The sequence below is a fragment of the Aspergillus clavatus genome, genomic scaffold (assembly GCF_000002715.2).
Source record: "Aspergillus clavatus NRRL 1 1099423829805 genomic scaffold, whole genome shotgun sequence".
Lineage (NCBI taxonomy): Eukaryota > Fungi > Ascomycota > Eurotiomycetes > Eurotiales > Aspergillaceae > Aspergillus > Aspergillus clavatus.
In genome coordinates, this window is record NW_001517094.1 from 1,255,756 (window position 1) to 1,277,165 (window position 21,410).

The following is a 21,410-nucleotide window of genomic DNA, read 5'->3' on the forward strand; positions in this document are numbered from 1 at the left end:
GATTCTGTATGCCCTTTCATACCATGTACCCCATCCTTGGTCTTAGTGGCCCATGGGGAACGATGGAGGACGATATGGCAGTGGGCACGGGGAATGGCAGGATATGCAGATTACCATGTCGTTTCTCATGTGTCATGTCGGGTTGGTCATTGGTCATTGTCAGAGTTAAAAGGAATTGTGAAATTACTCCATTTGTTCATATTGCGGCCGTTGTACTGTAGATCTATTTTTTACCCTGACGCCAGCAGACATGTATATACAGGCTGTGTATCAATCAACACTAGACGCTAATCAACGCCCAACACTCCTGTCAGAGAAACGAAAAGAAAAGCAAAAGAATCAAAAGAAAGGGGGTATCCAACATCAAAACCTCAGCTTGGGCCCCAAAAACACAATCAACACCGCCACAACCCACAGCCCGAAAATCCACGCATACAGCATCATCCGCCCCAACCAACCCTTCCCCTCCGTCATCCGCCGCAGCATCCCCATCCGCTTCTCCGCCGCGTCCATGTTGGACGTCGTCCGATCGAGCCCCTCCGCCGCGCGCGCCAGCACTGACTTCTCCGCCTCCAGACTGGACTGGAACGCGTGCGAGGAGGCCTTGAGCTGCGACGCGAGCGAGAGCAGCGAGCCGGTGAGGTCCTCCTGTTCGGTGCGGTGGAGGGAGAGCGTCTCTTCCGTAGCGGCGAGTTTGGACGCGGGCGGTGAGATCCCCGTGGCGGTTGCGGTTGCGGTTGCTGTTGTTGTAGCCGGAGTAGACGTCGGAGCCGTGGATGTTTTCTGGTGCCGGTACCGGTGTCGCACTGATGCTGATGCTGATGCTGATGCTGGCGGGGGCGACGACGACGATGCCGTTGTTGCTGCCGCTGTCGCTGTGATTGGTGTCGCTGCGGTGGTGGTGGTGGTGGTGGTGGTGATGGTGGTAGCTGGTGAGACCTCCTCCCCTTCCAAGTCCTCCTCGGATGGTGTGTCTCTTGTGTCTGCGTCGGACGTGGCGGTCTCGGGCGTAGCGGTCTCTGCGTCGGCGTGGCCGGTCGTTTCCTCATCTAACAGGATCTCCTCCGCCTCGTCGCCGTCATCGTCGGAGTCAAAGTCCGCGTCGTGCGCGCCGGCGACACCCCGCAGCTCCGCGTCCGCGGCGCTCTTGTCGACGACATCCTGGAGGAGCTTAAGGGTCTCGCGTTTGCGGGTGAGGTCTGTCTGCAGCTCGTGGCGGCGGTCGAGGGGTTTGAGGTGTGGGAGGCTGCGTTCGAGTTGGGTGAGGAGGGTGCGGGCGTAGTCGACGTTCTTGATTTATCTGTTAGTTTATGGAAGCTGTTGTTATTTGGGCCGGCGGGGGTGGGATGAAGTGAAGTGAAGTGAAGTGAAGTAGGAAAGGGACTTACAGCTCCGATGCGCATGCGCTGGTACTCTGATCGGCGGAGGGATTTGAGGTCTGCGGAGGGGGAGAGGAGGTTGTGTTCGAGGCGGGTGAAGAGGCGGGAGAGGTTGAGGATGGCGATGTCCGGGGAGGAGGACGGCGAGGTCGTTGGGTAGGCCGTTATTGTCATTTTTGAGGTGGGTTTTGGGGTGCTTTGAGGAGCTTTCTGGGGTGGGAATGGGGGGAGGTGATATATAGCTTTGATACTGTTGAATGTTGTCCATCTTTGCTGTAGATCGCCATGTCATGGATGATGAGTCAGCGGTGGAGCTGGTCCACAATCCACAACGTTATCACTATCAGATTCGGATTTCCATCTATATAAACTGACTGAGACGATTCTGGCGTAGATATTACACTCCTATACATATAAAGGAAATAATCGCAGCATTGCATTGTCTACTCATCATCTAAGAGACTAAGAAACATTTTCGTCACGCGATATCATTAAGTCATCATGAGAAAAAAAAAAAAAAAAAAAAAAAAAAACACACACGAACAAGAAACACACCGCCACCCACGCTTGTCTACTAGCTGAGCAGACTCGCAATAGAAAATATGGAAGAGCCCGAAACATTCACAACAATAGATGTAGCAACCGATTCCAACAAGCATATGCATAGCACATCAGTTGTATTCCACAATCAGCCGCTTCCAGGAACGAGCACCATCCGGGTCCACGACTTGGGGAAAGTGGACCGTTTGATTGCGCCTCTGGATAGATGGAGGCTCATCCGAGCCTGGAAGCTCGAAGACTTCTTGCTCGTGATTTTCTGTAGACCATGTAGCCGGTACCGCTGCAGCTTCATGTTGCTGATGCTGCTGGGGTTGGCTCTCAGCAAATGAGTCAACACGGCTGTCGTTCGTGTCCGAGGTAGTTGGTCGATCATCGTCTCGGTGAATATCTTTGCAGTCGGACATGACTGTCGACTCATTCTCCGATGTCCCCACCTGGGCCACAGACAGTCCACCGCCCAGCATGGAAGCCAGATAACCACTGGGCGGTAACGGCGTCAGATGCGACAGAGGTTGCAGGATATCGCAGGCAGTTGGAAAAGGGACGGCCCTGGGAGATGATCCGGAACGCGATGTTTGCAGTTTCATCTCCTGGGCTGGCTGGTCATCACCATGCTTCTCTAGCTTAGAGAGATGGGAGTCCATTTGTCGTTGAGGCAGTGCGTACCGACCCTGTCGTCGACGTCTAACCGTTCGAGCAAGGATCACTATGCAGATGACCGAGAGAGCAGGGTAAATGATCCCAAATAACAGTGCATGTAAGTCTTGGGGTATGGCCCAATATCTAGTCCCATAACCCATTGCCAGGGCTATGGTTTCCTCAAATAGTGGTTTTATCTAAAACCCGGGGGAGAGCACACAGTCTAAACGGTCGTCAATACCTGGACAAGTATAAGTCTATTGACCATGTGAGGAATCGTGCAACAAACTTGAGGAAATAGATCAACAATTAATGCGATGCTCACGATCTCTCCTTAGGGAGGGAATGAGAGGTAAGAAAGGGAAAGCAGGAGGAGTCAGATGATGAACACTTGACATGCAGGTTTGTTTTGTATGCAAGCAGATCGGGAGAAAACGCTATACCAAGCAATGTACATCAAACGATCGAACCCCAGGTGGCCCGGTTTGGCTTTATATGATGAGGCTGAAAGACCGCGGCGCAGGAATCACTCCAGGACTCACAAGAGGTCCGGAATAAGACGAGTCTATGTCTAAACGAACTCCACAATCATAAGCTAATCCAGATGACCCTGAAACTGTTCATTTTCTGCTTCTGGGGCCACCTGGATCACGATCTAACTGGGGAGGGGCATCCCGGTCCAGCTGCGCTCTCTTCAGCCACGAGCACTGATGAGGTGGGCGAATCCACGATCCAACAGGCAGAAAACCAAATCCCGTCATCATAGGGTAGATCCTCAGAGGGACAGTGTCTGGATGCAAGGCAAGTTCAGCTGTCGACAAGATGCGCCACCTTGAGCAGTGGGCTCCTTCAGGTAAAAGTGGCGCTGCAAAGAGAAACTAGCGAGTAGGCAATTTTAGTGTATATCAACCCGATGAGACTAGACTACTCCATAGTCCATACCTAGTTTAGTAGGGGTCAAATAACCATGGTCAGCATGAAGATCCATATTATTTCTAGATCAATAACACATGCAATATAGGCATGAGGCTGTCTGAAAGATGCACCTTAAGCGGGCAGGCGGCTTGGGGGTTTAAAGTAAGAGAGGGAACATATGTGCATTGGAGTCGGTGGGCAGGTGATCTCCTCATCTTCTTCCTTCGTTTCTCCCTCTATCTCTCTCCTTCTCATCCATGCAGTTGTTTTTTTTTTTTTCTTCACTACAACGGAATCAAGACTTTCCGTTTTCTTATCTGTCAATGCATGGTAGATCTTCCAAATGCACTTCCCATTGGCAAATCTCATTACCTCCAAATCTACAGCTCGTTCAATGGAGAAGTTCTTAACTACTAGGTACTCCCCAGGGGTTCATCACTGTAAGGAAATCGATTGAAGTTTAATTGCGCCGACATTCGAGTCCCTGAGATACTGGGCGAAAAGAAATAAATCCATGTCACTTTTCACGCCATAACTGGAGGGAAGTCAGTCCACAACCAACCAGACAGATTTGGCCTTAAAATAACTGATCAAGTGCATATGTGGCAAAAGTATTCCAGTATGTACAAGCCCCCAAGGAAGAGCTACTAGAGAGCTGCTGACGGCGACGCAAAGGTAATAGATTCTCGGACATATGCACATCTCTACACTACATTTTGAGAGCCACTCCAAAGACAGTCGCCAACTTCTATTTGGAATCTTTCGGTGCAGATGCTATGGATGGTGTGGAAACCTGAAAGTCATGATCCTGTACTTTCACAGAACCAACATACGCCACCAATCCAAGTAGTCCTTGATTTGAGTCCCATTGGAATATCATTTGGCAAGATTCGGAAAAGGCGACGTATCAGCCATGGCGACTATCCACCAAACGGAGAAATTCTAACTTCTGAGGAGGCAATCCTAGCTTACAACCTGCAATGGGTCGGTCTCAAGCTGTGGACTTGGGAAGGCAAGACATTTTTTTTTTCTTTTTCTTTTTTCTGGTTTCCGATGCATCTGCGCAATCTGCAGGCCTGCATTGTAACGAACGTTCTTGAAATGCCAGAAAAATCGAACCTCATCTTATGTAATCTTGCACAGACATCTCCTGCAAAGCGAACTTGAGACTTTTTTTTCGCCCTAGCCTGTGATCGAGTCCTTCGTGCGACATAGCTGTGCATTCTGTCTGGGAAAAGCGAGAGCATTACTCAAGCAGCATCCACTATGCTAACTGAGTGCATTTGGTCAATTTCCACTGTCTCCAAAGAGCGCTTGATCGTGGTGTCTCGTTGGGTACAGTTGCGCTGTGACTGGGTGTGTTTAAATGCTATGGATTCTATTTTACTATTACTGGCGATTTTCTGCTCACTTTGGAGCATCTTGTGGAGTGCCAATTTCTCTATCCCACACTCCGGGATGTTTTCTTAGAGGATATCCCCCTCCTTATTCCTCAAGCCCCTTCATCAGCCAGTCGTCGTATAGTAGCTCCAAAGCCGTCGGCATGAGGATGCGAGAGCGAACGATGTCCCAGGCCTATGTGTATCAAATCACTAAGATTTCCTGGCCAGGGCAAAATTGGGGGATTTTCCACATACTACCATTACAATACTCCAGATATCCACTGTGTAATCCCAACTCGACCTCAAGGTCACTTCAGGAGCTCTGTAGACATTCAGCATGATATCATCATTGTGCTCTTTGTCGCCTAATCGAGCTTCCCCAAAATCAGTCAGAAGTGGCTGTCCACCTCACAGAAGGAAAAAACCCAAAGTCTTGTAGGTTATCCAGTCATTGAGCACTTTTCTAGGTGATGGATCTGCGACTTCAGCTTCTTCGAAGCAGGAGAGATAACTTGTCTCTGGTCCTGGAGGCAGTAAGTTCTTCAGCTAAAGAGCTGCAACAGAGTTAGGCTTATATTATAGGCTTTTTGTTTCGGGGACAATGAGTATATTACCCATATGGATGATACGACACTCCAAATGCAGGAAATCCAAGGTGATAAGTAGTTGTCTGACTCCTGGCTTCATGTCATCAAGGGTCATTGCCTACCCGGGAGACATCTTCACCAGAAGATCCACACTCGCCCCAAAAGGCTTGTGAACAAGACAGACATGATGACCATGAGGGCCCTGGATATAAAAATGGTCAAGGAGTTTGTGAATGAAGTTTCTGCCTGGGTGATTTGATTCCATGAGATTCATGTGCTTGTAGATGTGCAGCTCTCGCTCGTGGGTCACAATTTGGGCCCGTCACATAGACTTTCAAAATGACATATTTCGATGTGCTATTTCATATCATACTATCGGTATCGCCATCATTTCAATTTCTCAAAGCACATCAACGGCACCTACATCAAGTCCTTCGCAAGCCAAACCGTCGAAGTTACTCCATATCCTATCCTGGCAAGCGTTTGATACTGATCATTGAGTATCTCACCCTGCTTGACTGGGTAGTATTCGTCTGACTGATACGTTGGAAGTGTCTCCTCGTCAATCTCGATGGACTGGTCAAGTTGGTAAACACTCGGTGTGCATGTCCACTGTTGGTCAAGATGTAGTTCCCGGTGTAGACGGTAGAGAGATCCATTGATGGCAAGAAGTAGACGGGAGAGGTATAATCAAGCCTCTGCGAACACACCAGGGATACAGATACTCCAAGCGGCTCGTGTGGCTCGCTGCATCGTGGAGTTGAGCGCAGAAGTGGGCTCCGAGTGTTTGTTGTATCAACATCTCTCTGAGCTTAATAGATTAATGCTGGGGGTAATCTAGTCACATGACAGTACTCCAAACCTCCGAATCAAGCGGCGTTGTCGAGGCGGCAAAAAAAGACTGCGACAGTCCTGTCGGGATCCCCGACAGGCTGCTGTCCTATCGCCTCTTTCAACAATCGATGTACTGTGTATATCTAGTCATCTATCTAGAGCAAAGAGAGGCTTCTAGATGGATGTGGCAATTGACAAACCTCATTTCTGCGTTTCCAAAGTGAGATTGATCCACTTTGGATCGATCTATCATCTACCATGTCGACCCAACAACCTGGTCATCTCCAACAGCACAAAGACACCAGCACAGACACAGTCAAAGCTGCTCTAGATTGTGGAAAACTCTATACAGATCTCAAATTCAGTTCACCAACGGAACTTGTGGGCGATGTATTCTTTAATGCATCAATTGAGGGGCAAACTAAGCTAAAATAGCCCATCAGACAAGATGAAGTCCACCAGTGTGAAGACCGCTCTATAGCTTAGCGGTGACACCAGTCTGTTGGGTCTCCTCCCTGGCTTGGTCTCGAAGCACTTTGCGCAAGATTTTCCCAGACGGGTTCTTAGGAATGGCCTCGACAAAGATTACTCCACCAGTGATTCTCTTGATTGCTGAGACTTTGCCATCCATGAAGGCGATTATATCGCTCGCGGTGGCGCTTTGCCCTGCCTTGAGCACAATGTATGCCCGAGGACGCTCGTCATCGTTTCTTTCCACACCACCAACATTAGCTTGCGTGAATGGGTTTTCAAAAGACACTTGAAAAAGTGGTCTCTTTTGTCGGCTCTTGGCCCACTTACACTGGTATTCCAATAACGGCAGCATCAGCAACCGCAGGATGCTCCAACAGGAGGGCCTCCAGCTCTGCCGGTGCCACTTGGTTGCCTTTTACCTTGATCAATTCCTATTTCGAGTTGGACCCAGTCAGCTTGCATGCAACATGCAGCACCTATGCGTTCGATCCCGCTACGAACTATAGTTCGGTGGCGATGGTTGTAGGAGGGTCATATGGACAACCCAGGCTTTGAGACATACCTTCTTGCGATCGACGACGTGAAACTTTCCCTGACCGTCCACGTAGGCGATATCTCCTGTTTTCAACCATCCATCCTCCGTCTTTGTTTCCTTGGTAGCTTGTGGATTTTTCCAGTAGCCTTTCATGATGTTTGGGGCTCGTACCCAAAGCTCGCCACGTTGACCGCGTCCATACTCTGTAACCCCATCATCGGCCATGATTTTTGCCTCACAGTTTGCGTTCAGTTCCCCGACTGATGCTGTGGAGCTCTTTTCGGTGGGATCCCAGCCCATGATTGAACAGGTAGTCCTGCGGGAAAGGACGAGTCAGCTTGCGATGGTCCTATGCACCTTGAATCATTCGGGATTTGCGAGATCAGGGCATATCCCTACTCAGTCATCCCCCAACCCTGCTTGACATTGAGGCGGCCAGGCGGCCAAAGGGCTTCGACTTCCTCGCACACTTCTCGACCCAGAGGTGCTGCTCCACTTCCAATGGCCTCCACGCTACTCAAGTCATACTTGCCGCTCTTGGCCGCAGGGTGTTTGGCCAGCGCAATCACCACCGGAGGCACCAGGATGAGGTCCGTGATGCGGAACTCCTGCACGTATTCGAGCATCTTCAGAAAGTCGAATTTAGGCATGATGTACACCGGCACCCCACGGCTTAGTGCAGCCGCGATGAATATGTTCTGCGCCATTGCATGGTACATTGGCAGGAAGCAGAGCCAGCGGGCCCTGGTGGCTTTTCCCTTCCAGTCCGGGCTCAGATAGAACAGGTAATTGTACTGCATCATGTTGGCAACATAGTTCTTATGCGAGATCTCCACCCCCTTTGGCCGACCTGTCGTACCGCTAGAATAATTCAGCGCCAGCGTCCGGTCCGCCTCCTCGGGCGTCGACAGCTCATCCCAGATGAACCGACTCCCCTCCTCAACGGAGGCCACCAGCTCCCCCCAGTAGCGACACCCTTTCCTCCCGTCCCCACGCCCCTCAAAAATATCACTGTTGAACACAAAGACCCGATCCAGACCCATCCCCGCCAGTTTGGCTGCCTCAATCCCCGCCTCCAGGCTCGCATCCGCGCAGAGCAGAAACACCGCCCCGCTATCCTGCAACTGGAACGCCAGCTCGCGCGGCACGAAGGTCGGATTCGCGCCCGTGAAGATGCCCCCGGCCATGATTATCCCCATAAACACAACAGGGAAGAACAGGTCATTCCCCGAGAAGAGCAGCACCCTGTCTCCGGGCCGGAGCCCGGCCTTGCGCAGCCCAGCCGCGAAGCGCTGGCTCCACAGTCGGAAATCATGGAGTGTGAAGTAGTGCGTGTCTGGGCGGGCGGCTTCAGCAAAACAGCGATGCGTGGTCGAGAGAGGATGCGTGGGTGATTTGAGCAGCAGCGAAGCGAGATGTGTGTTGGGGATATCGACGTGCCAGCGGGACTTGAATGGCATCCTGTCTGTGCTGGAATTTGCCTAGTGAGTATAGCCAAGCTGGTGTGAATTAGATTGTTTAGAAGTGCGATGTGACACAACCCAGGTATAAAGGAGAGAAACAAGCACCAGAAGATTGTAGAGGACGGACCATCCATCTGTATACTTATACTCCTTCCTCCATCTCGCCCATTCACTCCACTACATCCTAGCATAAAAACCACAAGGACCATCAACAGTCTGCCCTGGAACCATACAACTCAATCGTATTCAATCTTATTCACAGTGCTTGACTCTGCATCAACCAATTATGAAAAGGAAAAAAAAAATGCATAACCAGATGAAGCTCTCCCCGCATCTCCCCCGCTCCGGGTATCTCCCATCGTGCCGCTTGCCAATCATCGCCCCGGCAGCGAAGAAAGCCCGAGGTTGTTTCGGACTTTTCGGTAAGTTTTTGATTATGAGCCCAGAGATAGATCGTTGTGGTTGTGAGAAGTGATGAGCCCGCGGGGTCTAGTCTACGGCCAATGCTCTGTAGGAATGAGGCCAATTGGGTGTGATTGGCACGGGGCGATGGGACTGTTAGCCGCCAGCGACGTGAATAGGCTGGGAAGCGTCAATGCTTGGGTCCAGGATGAAGTAGAAGAAGGTTCATGTCTAAGTACTCAGAATGGTGATTAAAAACGAGAGCTAAACATTGTATAACTGACCAAAGATATTTTACAACCCATCCTATTCACCCCACGGAGCATGCAATACTGAGCCAGAACTACCATAAAGATCGCAGGGAAAAAAAAAAATAATACCATTGTCAAAATAGGTTGCCCGCTCAATACATGACCATCGTTACGCCTCCTCGCCTCCAAGACAGACCAGGGTCGCCTTGAGCTCGCTCACAACCTTTTCCTCCAGTCGGTTCTCTGCCCCGGACGCAGGGTTCAGCGGTTTTTGTCGTGCCAGTTCCACCTCCTTCTCGTTCGTGGCGACAATACGCGCACGAAGGGTTTGACGGCGTTCTAAGAGCTCCTCGATGTCTTCTTTGACTTGAGACTTGTCCCACTTGAGCTCCTGGATCGACTGTGCATCAACTCCAGCGCTAGCCCCCGCTTCACGGAAGCGATTCAGAATGAACGAGATCAGGGCGAGAGAGTATGCTTCCGAGGCCATGCTCAGGCTGATGCGCCGAGCTGGCGAGTCGGCGGTGACGGCCGAGCGGCTAGCAATGAAAGACTCGGACGCGCGCTTGAGTTGCCCTTCGAATTGGTTGAGAAATGCGGCTACCTCGGGTGCGGTGCGAAGAACGTGGTAGAGCAAATTCAGACACAGAGGGAGGAAACCAGTGGTCCAAATAGCGTAGATTCTCGGCACTTGGTCGAAAGGCCCGAATCCTCTGGGTTGGCGAAGATAGTTTGTTAGACGGCATGTGGAAAGCCTTGTCAGAACCGCCTCGACCGCCAGATGTTCGGCCAGCATTGGTAATGTGGACAATTTGACAAGGAACAGAATGCTGAGCTCTCCATATACCGGATCCCCCGCCACGGCGAGTTGATCTGACCACGAAAACAACGACATGGCATGTCGGGCCGTATCATTGTCCTCAATGAAATAAACGATATGTTCGTATAAGCGGTCCGCATGCTTGATCTGAAGAGATGTCTGCAGGATCGCGGTTAGGATGGCAAAATCCTTTGGCGCACATTTGTCCGGCTGGTCATGCAGGTATGTCGTCAGTGAACGGAAACCCTGCGCAACAACCGTCTTCACGATCTCAACAACCAAAGTCAAGTCCGAAGGAAACTCTGCTTTTTTGCTGAGGGCCTCAGGCGCCGTTCGCGAGGGCCCGTCCAAGTGGAACTGAAGCGCAAGGAAGAGGACGTTAAGGAGCGAGCGATAGTACTCAGTATCATCATTCGCCAATGCTTCCTCGTACGTTGTGCGGCGAGTGCGTAAAGCATCCCAAGCGACTTTGAGCAAGCCGAAAACCTCGGCACCTTTGGCCTCAGCCTCAACAAGTCGCTGAAGCAGGGCCTGCGCGAAGTCTACCCGCGTCTGTTGTATTTTTTCGAAAATCACTTCTTGCGGAACGCCATTGATATTAGCCTCGAGACAGCTCTGTACGACCAGGGCCATCGACTTTTGAACTTCGCGATCAGCGATGAAGTCTGCGCAGTGTTCGGTTGCAAAGAATTTCCAGCTGTGAAGTAGACTCTGTTCGAGAATGATTAGAACGTAATTCATGGACGATCAACAACTGTACGTACCACTTGCGCCTCGACCAACGACAAATTGATGTTGGCTCGCTCAAACTCCTCGGCAAATCCCTGATTCCGAGATCCAGACCAGGCAAAGTCATAAGAGAGAAGTTTCTCGCCGAGTTGGATATCATAATAGTAGTCGCGCCCTAGACAACGAGGCTGCAACGACGTTCTCTTGAACTCTGCGAGCTTGCAGCCTGGATATCTCATCTCAAAGTTTCTTTTCAGATTGGAATGCAATGACGCATTGTATCCAGAAACATCAACCGCATCTTTTGCAAACCACGACACGAGGGGAATCAATGTCTTGTAAAATGACCGATCCTGCGTCTCTTTGGCTGAATGAAGATATACAGCGCAGAGATCAGCGACAACGGCAGCAAATCGTGTGGCGAAGATCTGATCCTGGACGGGTAGAGATGAGATCTTCAACTTGGAAACATAGTTGACAAGACTGTTGAAGAACTGCGGATGCTTTCGCAACTCTGGCGTCGCCCATGGCCAATTCTCTTGCGCGCAGGAAACAAATTCAAGTAAGGAAAGAGCTACGTGAAGATCCATTTGCTCGATGTTTGACAATGCGCCGAGCGCAAGCTGCAAGAATGGAGTTCCTCTCATGGCTGGTCCGTCTTTGGTGCCAGTCTTCTTCAGCGATTGTCGCGGAGAACATCCAGTGAGGATATAGACCGCAAGCCACTGCTGACGCTTACTGACAATAGTAGACAGAAGATGCCATGCAGCCAAGTGTAATCTCCGGTCATTTGATGGCTTATCAAACTGCGATAAAACGTCCAGGAAGAGACAGGAGGAGTCTGCTCCTAGGTGGCCAACCAAGGAAGGGGGTTCATTAGCCGAGTCAAGAGCTGCACCGCTTATAAGGATCTCCAGAAGTGAGATGACTGGTGATCGGTAGGCATCGTCCAAGGAATATAGCTTAACGAGGACTGGGGTGGCTTTGAATAGCTGGTCCTCGAGTAGCGAAGCTGGCTGTTCCAAAAGCCGTGCGGCCTGCAGAAGTCTGGTTGTAAGGTTGAGCGTCGACCTGACCTGCTTCTCCATCAGATACAGGTAGCGAAGATATAGAGTAGCCGGCGTTTGAAGACCATCAACAAGCAGTCGGAGAATAGGATTGAAGGGCAGATCTGCCTTGGACTGTGGCCGTAGGACGTCCATCAAGTATGTTGCCGATGAAGAGAAAACACCAGTCACTTTTGTATCCAACTTGCTAGCATCATTTGTCGCATAGGTATAGTACAGAATTCTCTCGAAGGTCGTGGCTAGAGTCGCGTTGATCTCCAATCTTTGCTCGGGAGCATTGAAACGCCAGTCAGCGTTACTGTTGAACACTTCAACCACTGTTCGTGTGAAGTTCAACAGAATGCTTCTCATGATGTGAGAAGGGACGCCAGACGTCCAATCGGAAGCCACAGCTGTTTTCCCTGTCAGATTACTCGGATACTTCCTCAACAAGGCCCGAGATGCGGCATCGTCGACGATAGTCTCGAAAAATCGGATACACTCAAAGAGAAAGGGGTAGTCCCCAGAAGTAACCTCGATTGCCGAAACAATTGCGGTCATAATACCACCCTTGCCGTCTGGTCCGAGTAGGCTGCTTCGTGCAAGCAAAGGCCACACTCTACCCGGTAAGACCTTGATAAGCGAGCGAATGAAGCGCAGACAGGAAATTGTCGAATCTAGCTTGCTTTCCGAGCCCGCCTTCGGGCCGATATTGTGCAGGTTGCGCTCGAAGATTTCAAAAATCAAAGAGATGATATCACTTTCGCGAGCTAGTCCATCGCTTGCAAGTTCCAAAATACGGTTTGCGCCTGATCCAACGTCGTTTGGTGTCTGGATCCCCCCTGTAGCAACAAGCAAATCCGCTAACAACCCAATAATCTCTGCAATAGACTCTTCATCTATTGCGGCCGAGTATCCACCGGTCTCATTCCATTCCTCCAGGAAACTTCCAAGATAGCTTAGGCAGGAATATTGATGATACCACATGATCACTGCTGGCTTTGAATCAGATATCACTTGACCCATTGTAGATGGAGGAACCTGTGACGAGGTTGTGACGATCAAGGCGTTGTTGGCTTCATGATCCGCGATTAGCCTTGGTGATGACGAATCGAACATAGGGAGCGACTGGACAAGAGTCACCAGGTTGGCATTCTCTTCTTCACGAATCGTCTCATAACCCTGGAATTCGAGTGGCACCACTTGCGTAAAAGTGTCCATGCTTTCCAACTCATCAAGAATCTCTGGCAAGCCTTCCTCGTTGGCGATATCCGCGCTCAGGAGTGCTCGGCATAGCTTTAAAAAAGGTACAGTCTCGTAAGGGAACCGCGAGCGTGCGAGCCGGAAGATCTTCTCCATGAGCAAACGATCTTTCGTAAAGATCCATCGCGGATCGCTGGCAACTGAAATAGATTGAGAAGACTGTGGAATATCTGCCGAGGGCCCAGTGAGAATTACAAGAACCGAGCTAACGATCTCAGAAGAGTAATCCATGTAGATCATCACGACGTGAATCAGGTCCAAGAGCACCACCCGGATCCATCGTTCCGTTAGAATATCATCGACTGCTGACCTTGAGCCAACCTTAGTGGCCAGGGCAACGATCATATCGAACATCATATCTTTCATCGCATCCGATGTCAGGAGCGCAATGGAGTCATCAGCTGTGCAATTGGGGGATCGTGCACATTCGAGAAGATCCTCGTACAATGAAAGTTCCGAAGACCGACCAGAATTTGAATTGGGCGTATTCAACTGGAACGAATCAACGGCACTGTGAAATTGTTCCAGTTCGCGTGTTTCCTTGTCGCTAAGGGCTAGTTCTCTCATTGTATGGAGAAGCAGCCCCCACGCAAATGATGCAGGATTCGCAGTTTTTGATTCTAACCCAGCAGTCACAAATATTTCATTCAATTGGCCGATTTCATCCTTAGAAAGGAAATAAGGCGACTTGGAAGATGGTGTTGGGGGCGTAGACTTATCGATTATTGAAGGGATAGCGAGAGGTAACCTCAGGAAGGCAAGCGTTGTTAATGCGACAAAAGCCTGCAGCGGAAGCAGCACTTCTAATGGATCCTGGCAGGGCTGTGAAGCGGTCAGTCATTGAGAGAACCTGCGGACAAAAAGGGCCAAGGCAAACTCACCACTTGAACTGATTCGAGAAAACTATAGTCGAGCATGAGACGAAGCCAGGAAAGTAGAAGCTCAGCAGTAGGAATCTCCACAGACGCCTGGAGCTGAAGGAACAGCATTTGTATAACGTGCAAAACCTCCTCTACAAGGGCAGTCCTCCACAAAATCTCCACTGCCTCGCTGCTCTCAGCAACCCCCAACCAGCCCCCGTCTCCTTCCAGTGCAGCAAGTCGATCCTGAATTGCCTTGATACAGGCCTGCACAAAAGAACGCCATTGATCGCCAGCAAGCTTCTCGCCGAAGATAGTCGTGCCTAGCTTGCTTAAGGATTCAATGCGATCGCTGACGTGCTGAGCGGGAGGAGCGGCTGCATCTTGAGGATTGTTATGGAAAGACAGAGCGAGGAGTTTGCGGGCTGTCTTCAACAAGTGACTTCTCTCAGAGAGATAAAGATCACCTAGTCTCAGTCGCCTGTTTTCCTCGGATGTGAAATCGGAGTCATTATCAGTCTTCTGTCGCAGAGCCTCGATCAAAGCAGGCGATGCAAGCGAGGCACGCAAATTGTCAACTCCGGCAGCGCTCTGTAAGCTTGTTGTCTCCTCTTCGGTAAATCTGCCTAATAGTCGCGCAGCCGGGCGATCCTGCCATTCCAAGACTGTGATTCGCAGAGCGGTGATCTCATCTATTCCAGCTTTTTGACTCAACCATAGTGCGTCGGCTTTGATTTCTTTCAGGTCATATGAAGCTTGCGCAGTCGTTTCTGAATGTATCGCAGCGGTTTTGGAGTCGAAATCTGACTTTGTTTTCGCGGATGGGGAAGAAAAGGGACTTAGGCAATTCGAGAGCAAGCGAGTGCTTTCCGGGTGGGACAGAAACGCATATAGCGCGCCATTGTCGTCAGCGTTATTATCGGGGGCACAGGTATAGATGAAGGCCCTCCTCCAAGATCTATCGGATACTGTATTAATATTGATTGCTTCACAGTTCACATGGGTAAATGCGCATACAGAAGCTGGACGTCCCCGGAGAAGCACTTGTCCAGGGACGGGAAATAGGCTTCCGGGACGGGAGCCATTGGGCGGGACTATTATATCATTATATGGTATCAGAAAGATCCTATGTGAAGCCGGTTCCTAAAGGGAACGAGGGTTGCAGAGATTTGTCGTCTCGTGAAGATCAAAAGAAGCACAAAGCTTGAGCTCAAGGCGGGCCGTCCAGAATATTATTGAAGGAGCCTTTTGGCTGGAGGTCAACAATGAATACCTGTTTAGGCCTAGTGCGAGGCGGTGAGGCAGAGTTTTTGCACCGTTTGCCAAAAATTCTCGATTAGGAAAGCGATCCGCCTGTCGGAATCGGAGGACTTTCTGTGAGTCAAACAAAAGACCCAAATATTGGACTGTTACACAAGCAGAGTGCGCCTTTCGTAGCTCAACTCAAGCTGAACCCTGGCAGGTGAGTTTCTTTCGATCTGTCCTTTCTTCCAACCTGTTCAGTTCTGACAATTCCTCTTTCGCCTACATAGTGAAGACGACCTCGACTCTTTTCTGCTCAAAATCACAGCCATGACGGGCTCCGATCTCGTCGACCATTCTCCCCGCCATCCCACCAAAGCCGCGCAGTTGGCCAGCGCCTCGAATGTTATTCTCATCGATAACTACGACTCTTTCACCTGGAATGTGTATCAATATCTCGTCCTAGAGGGAGCCACTGTTACGGTTTTTCGCAATGACCAAATAACTCTGGAAGAATTGATCTCGAAGAATCCGACTCAGCTGGTCATTAGCCCTGGGCCCGGTCATCCCGAGACGGATGCTGGAATCAGCAATGCTGCGATCCAGCATTTCGGCGGCAAGATTCCTGTGTTCGGTGTATGCATGGGGCAGCAGTGCATGATTACATCCTTTGGTGGGAAGGTCGATGTCACTGGTGAAATCTTGCACGGCAAGACATCAGTTCTGAAGCATGATGGCAGGGGTGTCTATGAAGGCCTTCCCTCCTCGCTTGAGGTGACAAGATATCACTCGCTGGCAGGAACCCATGCAACTGTTCCAGACTGCCTGGAGGTGACATCTTCTGTCCAGTTGAACGATGGTAGCGGCAAAGATATCATCATGGGTGTAAGGCACAAACAGTTTGCAGTGGAAGGGGTCCAGTTTCACCCGGAGAGCATCCTCACAGAGTATGGTCGTACCATGTTCAGGAACTTCTTGAAGCTTACTGCGGGAACTTGGGAAGGAAATGGCAAAACACCCTCTGCTCCGGCCAAAGTGAACGGCACCTCCACCGGAGTCGATAAGAAGATCTCTATTCTAGAAAAGATCTACGATCATCGCAGAGCAGCTGTAGCTGCTCAACGGCTGATTCCATCGCAACGGTTTGAAGACCTTCAGGCTGCATACAACCTCAGCATTGCTCCACCGCAAATATCGTTCCCTGCTCGTCTCAGACAGTCACCCTATCCGCTATCGTTGATGGCAGAGATCAAACGTGCCTCTCCATCCAAGGGCATGATTGCCGAGACGGCTTGTGCTCCTGCCCAAGCCAGGCAATATGCTAAGGCAGGAGCTAGCGTTATTTCTGTCCTCACCGAGCCTGAATGGTTCAAAGGTAGCATCGATGACCTGCGAGCTGTCCGCCAAAGCCTGGAAGGGTTGACTCACAGGCCTGCTGTTCTCCGGAAAGAGTTCATATTTGACGAATATCAAATACTGGAGGCCCGTTTGGCTGGTGCAGATACCGTACTACTGATCGTGAAGATGCTTAGCGTCGAGCTTCTCATTAGACTCTACAAATATTCTCGTAGTCTTGGGATGGAGCCTCTTGTTGAAGTGAACACCCCTGAGGAGATGAAGATTGCTGTTGACCTGGGTGCTGAGGTGATTGGTGTCAACAACAGGGATCTCACAAGCTTCGAGGTCGATCTCGCCACCACCAGCCGATTGATGGACCAGGTGCCCGACAGTACCATTGTTTGTGCTCTAAGTGGTATTTCAGGGCCAAAGGATGTCGAAGCTTACAAAAAGGATGGCGTCAAGGCAATTCTTGTCGGGGAGGCACTGATGCGGGCTTCGGATACATCTGCTTTTGTCGCCGAACTCCTTGGCGGAAGAACAGAAGGCAATTCCAAAACGGCACAAATCCCACGCTTGGTCAAGATTTGTGGAACTCGCTCCGAGGAGGGAGCGCGAGCGGCAGTGGAAGCTGGTGCAGATTTGGTCGGCGTCATCCTCGTCGAAGGTCGTAAACGTTGTGTTTCTGACCAGGTCGCTCTGCGCATTGCTCAAGTAGTGAAGTCGACGCAGCGTCCTGACAGCCTGCCTGCCTCTGCGTCACAAGAAACATCGAGTTCTACTTCCTCCGACTTCTTCGATTGGTCCACCAAGATTCTCCGCCATCCCACTCGAGCCTTGCTTGTGGGTGTGTTCCAAAATCAACCACTAGCATACGTACTAGAAAAGCAGCGAATTCTAGGTCTGGATGTCGTACAGTTGCACGGCGAAGAACCCATTGAGTGGGCCAATCTCATTCCAGTGCCTGTTATTCGCAAGTTCTCTTTGGGCGAACCTGGTATCGCGCGCAGAGCGTATCACAACCTTCCGTTACTGGATTCTGGGGCAGGTGGCTCTGGTGAACTTCTTGATCAATCCCGCGTGCAGAAAGTTCTTGACAGCGATGCTGGTTTGCGAGTCATTCTTGCTGGTGGCTTGGACCCTACCAACGTTTTCGACATCGTCCGGAAGTTGGGTGAGTCTGGGCGCAAGGTTGTCGGCATAGATGTCAGCTCTGGTGTGGAGTCTGATGGCTCACAAGATCCTGCCAAAATCCGTGCTTTTGTGCAAGCCGTGAAATCCATCTAATTGTGAGGAGAAGGAGTTTTGTTGACTCTCAGTCCTCGGTAAAAATCTCTGTGACATATCTTCGATGATGACTTTTTATGACTAGGAATCTGATTTTCAAGATTCCAATTCGCACCATCTTTTTTCGGGTTTCAGTTTCGGGTTACTTTCACCTCATTTACGTGTTGTTGATAAAGCGCACGGCTCATCTTCTATTTAGACCATTGGAGACTCATAGCAATCTTAATCAATGATCATTTCCCGGTCACCCTACTATCAAATTTTATGGCTCTGGGGTTTTCTACCTGCTTATAGATACAACTCCTTTCTATGGCGATGAAACACCAAACTCTCGCACCCCTTAACACCATCATAAGAACCTAACACCCCAACTGCGTGCCTTAAAGGCAGGCTTCTATCTCGTTTCTTTTCTCTCTCCTTTCTCCTCTCTCTTTCTCTACGCTGTTCCAAAAGCGCTCTCCTGAGATGGGGAAGACTCTCCAAAAGATCCACGGCTGCGCTGCTGGTAAGTTCGGCAAGGACGGAGACAAGATCCCACAATGGATACGTGCCAATGGAGGGACCTTCTCGAAAGACGTTACAGACCGGGTAACACACTTGGTCACAACGAAGGAAGCCTTTGAGAAGAACGTGGAACAAGGTTTGGCTTCTCCTGTTCTCTCCCAGAATCGATCGTACAATCTGCTGACGGAAACCCCTGAACAGTCCAAAAGGCCAAATGCTTGGGCACCGTCAAGGTAGTGACCCTTGCATGGCTTGAAGACTCTCTGCTGTCGAAGAGCCGGAAGCCGAAGCCGGAGAAGCCCTATCTTCTGGAGACTGTTTCAGCCAAAAAAGAGAAGAAACAGAGGCGAGCGGCTAAAGTTCAGAAGAGGGAGGTCGATACTAAGGATAAGCGAACTGGTATGTGCTGCTATGTCTCTGAGGTTTCTGTTCAAACAATCGTTTAGAAAACTGACTATCAATGAATCAGCGTCCAAGGATCCCTTCGCGAACACTTCGAAACCAAGGAGTGCAGCCTGTATGTTTGCCTTTTAGAGGATTGATGTGGTTATATAGTCTAACAAGATTGCTGAATATTAGCAAACTACCACGTCTATGTGGATGAGGGCACCGGTGTGAATTTCAGTACAACCATTAATCGCCAATTACATCAGAAGAAGTCCAGAGAGAAGTATCAGGTCAAGGTCAGTGACTTTGACAATCATGTCAACTGCCAAAATATCTCAGACTGCAATGTCAAAGCACCTCTGCTTCCACCATAAACTGAGCACTCCACAGGTCTACGAATCAAACAAGGCTCCTCACAAATACGCAACGCATTGCAAGTACAGTCGTGTTGGCAAATCTACAAACGAATTTCTGGCACCTCTCGGCTCTGATCTGGGCTCCGCACTCGCAGCATTTAGAAGTTTCCTAATAGAGAAAACCGGCAAAGAATGGGTCCAGAGATTCGATGGAAATCCAGTGCCGTTGAAGGTAGATGATGACGGAAAAGAGCTTCCTGCTCATGAGAATTGGTTTCAATATGAAGATGGCAGAAGTATCCTCTCCAGATTTCTCGGTCAAGGCGATACTAGCACTCCTGTGGCAAGCAGCGAAGTGCAGCAGGTGGAGTGTAACTCGATTGCTTCTCAACCGGGGCATACCAGACTCTGAAAAAGGGGTGATGGGAAAGAAAATTGCGATATATGAAGGAAGCGCTAAATTATGGCTGTGGTAGTCGATCTTTAAGGGATACCACCGGTATTTATCATGGCTATTGATTCAGATGATGTCCCGGTATCCGGTATGGTTGGGACATGGGTTCTTTGTTGCAAACATAGCATGATATAGCGCTGATGCTTTGCCAATATTAGCTACTTTGATTACGATTTCTCAATATGTGAATGTCTATTTGCACGGTCGCCACGGAATTGATAAGTAGAACCTTTCGATTTGGGTATATCAACCTCACATATGCTGAAGTGCCACCGAACATCAGGTACCTGAAATCCTTCCCTAACACCTTGTGCGCCGGACAAAACTTTTCTTATGCCTCCAAAAATATACATAAAGCCATCTGACTGCGTTCCAATGCTTGCCAGACCGCAAGCCGTTCATAGGTAGTCCTTTTTCTTGCTCGTTCTTGTGTATTGTGTGAGAGCCCATTCCACATCACCGCTTGAGCCCTTCTCCAGCGAGCCGCCCCGGATTTCGAAAAGTCTCATTGTCATTCGGGGCCCGACCTCGGCTAATTCGACGTCCCGATATCCTGTCTTGACGAAAACGTGGTGCCGCACCTCGATGCTGTCTTCCTTGTTCACGAAGCTGACAACACGGTTGCCAACCTTGCCATCCTCGCGGGGAGGGAACAGATGCTTCAGGATTTGAACTACACGGAGACCGAGCTTTGTCTTGAATCCTTCGAAAATCAGATGTGGGTAGCTCTCTGAAACTGTTCCCCGAGCCGCGTTCGGGATATCTGCGCGGAGGACGACATTGTGTAACGAAAAGCTGGCTGTAGGACCATGAGGAAGATGGGAAATGGTCATCGCGGTGGGTGTTCCACGGTGTTCGTGGAGAAGGATCATATCGGTCAGTGCAGCAGCGTTAGCGCTCGACACTAACTCGGGAAGGACGAGGTTTCCACGATTCAGGCGAATGGAAGTAGGTAGAAGCAACCGAATCTCCTTTGCGAATGTGCCTAAGCGAACGGAAGGCGATCGGGAAGTGGTAACGATTGGACGAGGATCAATGATACCAGACGTAAGGGCATATTCATCGTCGAGATCAGCATAGTCGGTATCCTTGCTCTGCTTATCCGGTGTTTGCAGCGATTCATCGTATTTGAAATCTTCGCGAAGCGCTTTATCGTCTGCTATCGACGGATCGAGGGCCTTTCCGGTGGCCAGAGAAGCCTTGAGTTGAGCTCTCTTCTCGGCGATGGAGGCATCGCGGAGGAGCAGAGCTCTCCGATAGAGATAGTCTCGACGCTCACGGGCTTGACGGCGCTATTTGACGGTTAGAAGATTTCTGGATACTGCTAGAAGCAGAATAACATAGCAGGCAACAAAAGAACGGACTAGCACTTACAAGCATCTTATTTTGTGCGATCTGAGTGAGATGTGTGAATTGCCATCTTGACTTGGTTCCGCGGTCAACTTTTTTTTTCCGTGAGGAAGCTGCGTCTCTGGTCCGCGTTGCCTGCCGTACTCCCTGTGGGTTTTTGGCGGCAAAAGGTCCGATAAATTGACTAAATCCGATCGCAGTCCGCTCTCTCCCTCACTCACTAAGCCCTGTCGACTGTCTACATCGTTCTGATTTACAGGATAAACTGGTCTTCATTCACCTGGTACGAGAGCACGGAGGAGCTCCAACTGAGTGGCTTGAAGTGTTCAAAGTTCTCAAGCTTGTATGGTAC

At 50.1% G+C, this 21,410-nt stretch overlaps 7 protein-coding genes across 7 annotated transcripts, besides 7 other annotated features; 2 read left to right on the plus strand and 5 right to left on the minus strand.

Annotated features, from left to right (window-relative positions):
- Nucleotides 1-363: 363 nt before the first annotated feature.
- Nucleotides 364-1,553, minus strand: ACLA_022340 (uncharacterized protein; the record flags this gene model as incomplete). The annotated part of the gene is made up of 2 exons (XM_001268945.1): nucleotides 364-1,290; nucleotides 1,389-1,553. 2 exons carry the CDS (start codon nucleotides 1,551-1,553, stop codon nucleotides 364-366), a joined length of 1,092 nt encoding a protein of 363 aa, XP_001268946.1.
- Nucleotides 807-832: a microsatellite.
- Nucleotides 895-926: a microsatellite.
- Nucleotides 895-935: a microsatellite.
- Nucleotides 1,348-1,372: a microsatellite.
- Nucleotides 1,348-1,373: a microsatellite.
- Nucleotides 1,554-1,885: 332 nt separating the features above from the next.
- Nucleotides 1,886-1,911: a microsatellite.
- Nucleotides 1,886-1,912: a microsatellite.
- A 138-nt stretch (nucleotides 1,913-2,050) lies between these two features.
- On the minus strand, nucleotides 2,051-2,740 carry ACLA_022350 (uncharacterized protein; the record flags this gene model as incomplete). The annotated part of the gene is made up of 1 exon (XM_001268946.1): nucleotides 2,051-2,740. The coding sequence occupies one exon, from the start codon at nucleotides 2,738-2,740 to the stop codon at nucleotides 2,051-2,053; it is 690 nt and encodes a 229-aa protein (XP_001268947.1).
- A 4,032-nt stretch (nucleotides 2,741-6,772) lies between these two features.
- Nucleotides 6,773-8,766, minus strand: ACLA_022360 (acyl--CoA ligase; the record flags this gene model as incomplete). Its single annotated transcript, XM_001268947.1, has 4 exons — nucleotides 6,773-7,007; nucleotides 7,099-7,202; nucleotides 7,334-7,622; nucleotides 7,706-8,766. 4 exons carry the CDS (start codon nucleotides 8,764-8,766, stop codon nucleotides 6,773-6,775), a joined length of 1,689 nt encoding a protein of 562 aa, XP_001268948.1.
- An 825-nt stretch (nucleotides 8,767-9,591) lies between these two features.
- On the minus strand, nucleotides 9,592-15,225 carry ACLA_022370 (nucleoporin; the record flags this gene model as incomplete). Its single annotated transcript, XM_001268948.1, has 4 exons — nucleotides 9,592-10,953; nucleotides 11,007-14,102; nucleotides 14,162-15,098; nucleotides 15,158-15,225. 4 exons carry the CDS (start codon nucleotides 15,223-15,225, stop codon nucleotides 9,592-9,594), a joined length of 5,463 nt encoding a protein of 1,820 aa, XP_001268949.1.
- A 487-nt stretch (nucleotides 15,226-15,712) lies between these two features.
- On the plus strand, nucleotides 15,713-18,007 carry ACLA_022380 (bifunctional anthranilate synthase/indole-3-glycerol-phosphate synthase; the record flags this gene model as incomplete). The annotated part of the gene is made up of 1 exon (XM_001268949.1): nucleotides 15,713-18,007. One exon carries the CDS (start codon nucleotides 15,713-15,715, stop codon nucleotides 18,005-18,007), a length of 2,295 nt encoding a protein of 764 aa, XP_001268950.1.
- Nucleotides 18,008-18,472: 465 nt separating this feature from the next.
- On the plus strand, nucleotides 18,473-19,666 carry ACLA_022390 (BRCT domain protein; the record flags this gene model as incomplete). The annotated part of the gene is made up of 5 exons (XM_001268950.1): nucleotides 18,473-18,647; nucleotides 18,713-18,910; nucleotides 18,981-19,028; nucleotides 19,091-19,194; nucleotides 19,238-19,666. The coding sequence occupies 5 exons, from the start codon at nucleotides 18,473-18,475 to the stop codon at nucleotides 19,664-19,666; spliced, it is 954 nt and encodes a 317-aa protein (XP_001268951.1).
- Nucleotides 19,667-20,106: 440 nt separating this feature from the next.
- Nucleotides 20,107-21,088, minus strand: ACLA_022400 (snoRNA-binding rRNA-processing protein IMP4; the record flags this gene model as incomplete). Its single annotated transcript, XM_001268951.1, has 2 exons — nucleotides 20,107-21,000; nucleotides 21,083-21,088. The coding sequence occupies 2 exons, from the start codon at nucleotides 21,086-21,088 to the stop codon at nucleotides 20,107-20,109; spliced, it is 900 nt and encodes a 299-aa protein (XP_001268952.1).
- Between the last annotated feature and the right edge of the window lie 322 nt (nucleotides 21,089-21,410).